Genomic DNA, 3079 nt, shown 5'->3' with positions numbered 1-3079 from the left:
AAGACACCTTTTGAAGCATGGAGTGGCATGCAACCGAAAGTGACCGATTTTTGAATTTTTGGATCACGCACATGGGCTCGCATTCCTATAGAGAAGAAGAAAAAGATTTAGGGCCTCAAAGCAAAGAATGCATCTTTGTTGGATACCCAGATGGTGTAAAGGGCTACAGATTGTTAGATCTTTCAACAAAAACACTCTTAATTGAGAGGAGTGTCTACTTTGATGAAAGTCCCATGCATGCATCTCAGGAGCCACATTCCAGTACTTATTTGCTTCCTCCTCTCATAGATCTCAAAGGTAATATAGGCAATCATTCAGATCTAATTTCTGATACATTTGAATTTGATCCCAATGAACTTGAGCATGCATGTGCAGATCCAGATGCGGTTCTTGATTGGGCTTCTAGTGACGATTCAGTATCTCTTGTGAAAAATCAAAGGACTAGGAGCTTGGCTAACATATATGATGCCCCTCATGCACTTTTAGCTATCGATCCCATCATCCCAATGCATGCCTATATGATTCAAGCATCCGATCCTCAGACTTATCCAGAAGCTATAGGGAATCCTCTTTGGGAAGTAGCCATGGATGAGGAGTATAATTCTCTCATTGAGAACCACACTTGGGACTTGGTTCCACTTCCACCCGATCATAAACTTGTAAGGTGTAAATGGGTCTATAGAACAAAGAAATCAGCAGATGGCCATGTAAGTAGATATAAAGCAAGGTTGGTAGACAAAGACTTTCATCAAGTTCATGGCATTGACTATGATGCAACTTTTGCTCCAGTGGCAAAAATGGATTCCATTTGGTTGGCTCTTGCAATTGCAACAACAAGAAGGTGGGAGATTCATTAGATGGATGTGAAGAATGCAATTCTTCATGGTGATCTCGAGGAAGAGATCTATATGGAGCAGCCACAAGGGTATGTACAAAATTCCTCATTGGTATGGAAACTCAAGAAGTCACTCTATGGCCTCAAGCAGGACCTAGAGCTTGGTATGCTAAAATGGATTCTTATCTTCTGTCTCAAAATTTCATGCAATGCAAATCTGATCCAAATGCATATATGATGAGAACATCTAACTCTTTGTTTCTCATATCACTCTATGCAGATGATCTGCTAATAATAGGTGATTCAGGCAAAGCCATTGCTGCAACCAAAGCAGCTTTGCATGCTAGATTTTCCATGACAGACATGGGTCTTCTCAACTTTTTTCTTGGTCTTGAAATCAATCAGAATGAATCAGGTGTCCAAGTTACTCAATCCAAGTATGCAAGGGATATTCTAGTTTGATTTCACATGAGTGATTGTAAGCCAACACCCACACCTTTCTTGTCTGGAGAAAAGCTTGAGGATGGCCAAGATACACCATTGGTTGATTGCACACTCTATTGGCAATTTGTGGGGAGTCTTCTTTATCTCACTCACTCTCATCTAGATCTATCATATGCAGTGGGTGTTGTTTCCAAATACATGCAGGAGCCTCATGAACTACATTGGAAAGCTACCAAGCGTATACTTCACTATGTTCAAGGAACCATTAGCTATGAGATTCATTATTCAGTTGGATGTACTTTGGATCTCATTGGCTATGCTGATTCTGATTGGGTTGGTGATAGTATTGATCGCAAGTCCACTTCAGAATATGTTCTCAATTTGGGCTCTGGTCCCATTTGTTGGTCAAGTAAAAAGCAATCTTCCATTGCTCTATCATCCACAGAGGCTAAATATCGAGGTGGAGTCAATGCTACCATTCAAGTTCTCTGACTGCAAAATTTTCTCACTGAGCTGGGTATATGTTTTCATCAACCGACCATCATTTGGTGTGACAACCAAAGTACACTGAAGGTTTGTAGAGATCCAGTACAATGACAACGGACAAAGAACATCAAGATCCACATGCACTTCATCCGAGATCTGATCTATGATGGCATCATTGATTTACAGTATTGTCCCACATCTCAACTGATTGCTGACATATTCACGAAGACATTCACTAAGCAGAAGTTTCACTTTCTCCGAGATCCTCTTGGGCTGAAAGAAACTGTACCACAGTAGTTTTCTCGTTATGTTAGTTTCTATTTCAAGGGGGGGTTTTGTTCCCACTGGATTTTCCTTCTTTCCTCATTTCTTTCTTCACTTTATTATGTCTCCTTAGTTAGACTTAAGGGGGGGTGTGTTAACAATAGTTTTGCTAACAGAATTACAATAATAATATTTATATCGTATCTTATTTCTAGATGAAAAGAACACAACCATTCATTATACCCCCACGTGAATGGTCACGTATTCTTAGATACCGATTGACACATATTGGTTATAACTCTCATTAATCAAATCGATGCCTAGTAGACAATTTATTAGTCACGATTTCTTGATTTAAATCGGTGCTGACATAAACTAAGAATTATAAGCTTCGAGGAATATAGTCTTCGATATCAATCATCACTGACTTAGAAGTCAAGCATCCTGTGTAGGGACAAAAGGATCAAATTTCATTTAGTATAATGGCACGGGATCTATATCTCCACCTACATGATCAGACAGTAAGGTATGTATGATCCGCTGCCATCTCATTTGACGTCTTCTTGTACATGCGATTCCCTGCTCTCTGTCTTATTTTAAACACAATCGTTCTTTCTATTTTTTCATTTCAGTCGCTACTCATATCGATCATTTGTTTCCAGATCGCTGTCACTTTAGAAGTACATTACTCATATTTTGGCGATCACGGTCTATAGACTTATGAAGTCGGTTATTTTTCTTTCTTAATGCCTTCAATAATATATCGCGGACCTTTAATATTCATTGCTTAATAACTATTTTTTTGCCTTTGATCCCTTCCATGAAAGATTGCTCCTTTGTCTATGATCATTATTGCTGACATCATATTAATGTTCTTAGCTTATTATCATTTCAATTTTTATTATCAAAATTGCACCGTGGATTCCTTATTTGGTTCTCATATATTAAGAATAAACTTAAACATTGTTATTCCTTATATATTTTTTTTTGTCTTAGACAATTTGATCTTTATCTCTACTATTATCATTGGCCTTCTTGCTGTTATAAACA

General features: G+C 38.1%; 1 protein-coding gene across 1 annotated transcript; it reads left to right on the top strand.

Moving 5' to 3' along the window:
- The first annotated feature begins 1303 nt into the window (after positions 1 to 1303).
- On the top strand, positions 1304 to 1771 carry LOC131029772 (secreted RxLR effector protein 161-like). The gene has a single exon (XM_057960421.1). It carries the CDS (start codon positions 1304 to 1306, stop codon positions 1769 to 1771), a length of 468 nt encoding a protein of 155 aa, XP_057816404.1.
- The last annotated feature ends 1308 nt before the right edge of the window (positions 1772 to 3079 follow it).

Source organism: Cryptomeria japonica, chromosome 9, assembly GCF_030272615.1.
Source record: "Cryptomeria japonica chromosome 9, Sugi_1.0, whole genome shotgun sequence".
Lineage (NCBI taxonomy): Eukaryota > Viridiplantae > Streptophyta > Pinopsida > Cupressales > Cupressaceae > Cryptomeria > Cryptomeria japonica.
This window is presented reverse-complemented; position numbering and strand designations above follow the sequence as displayed.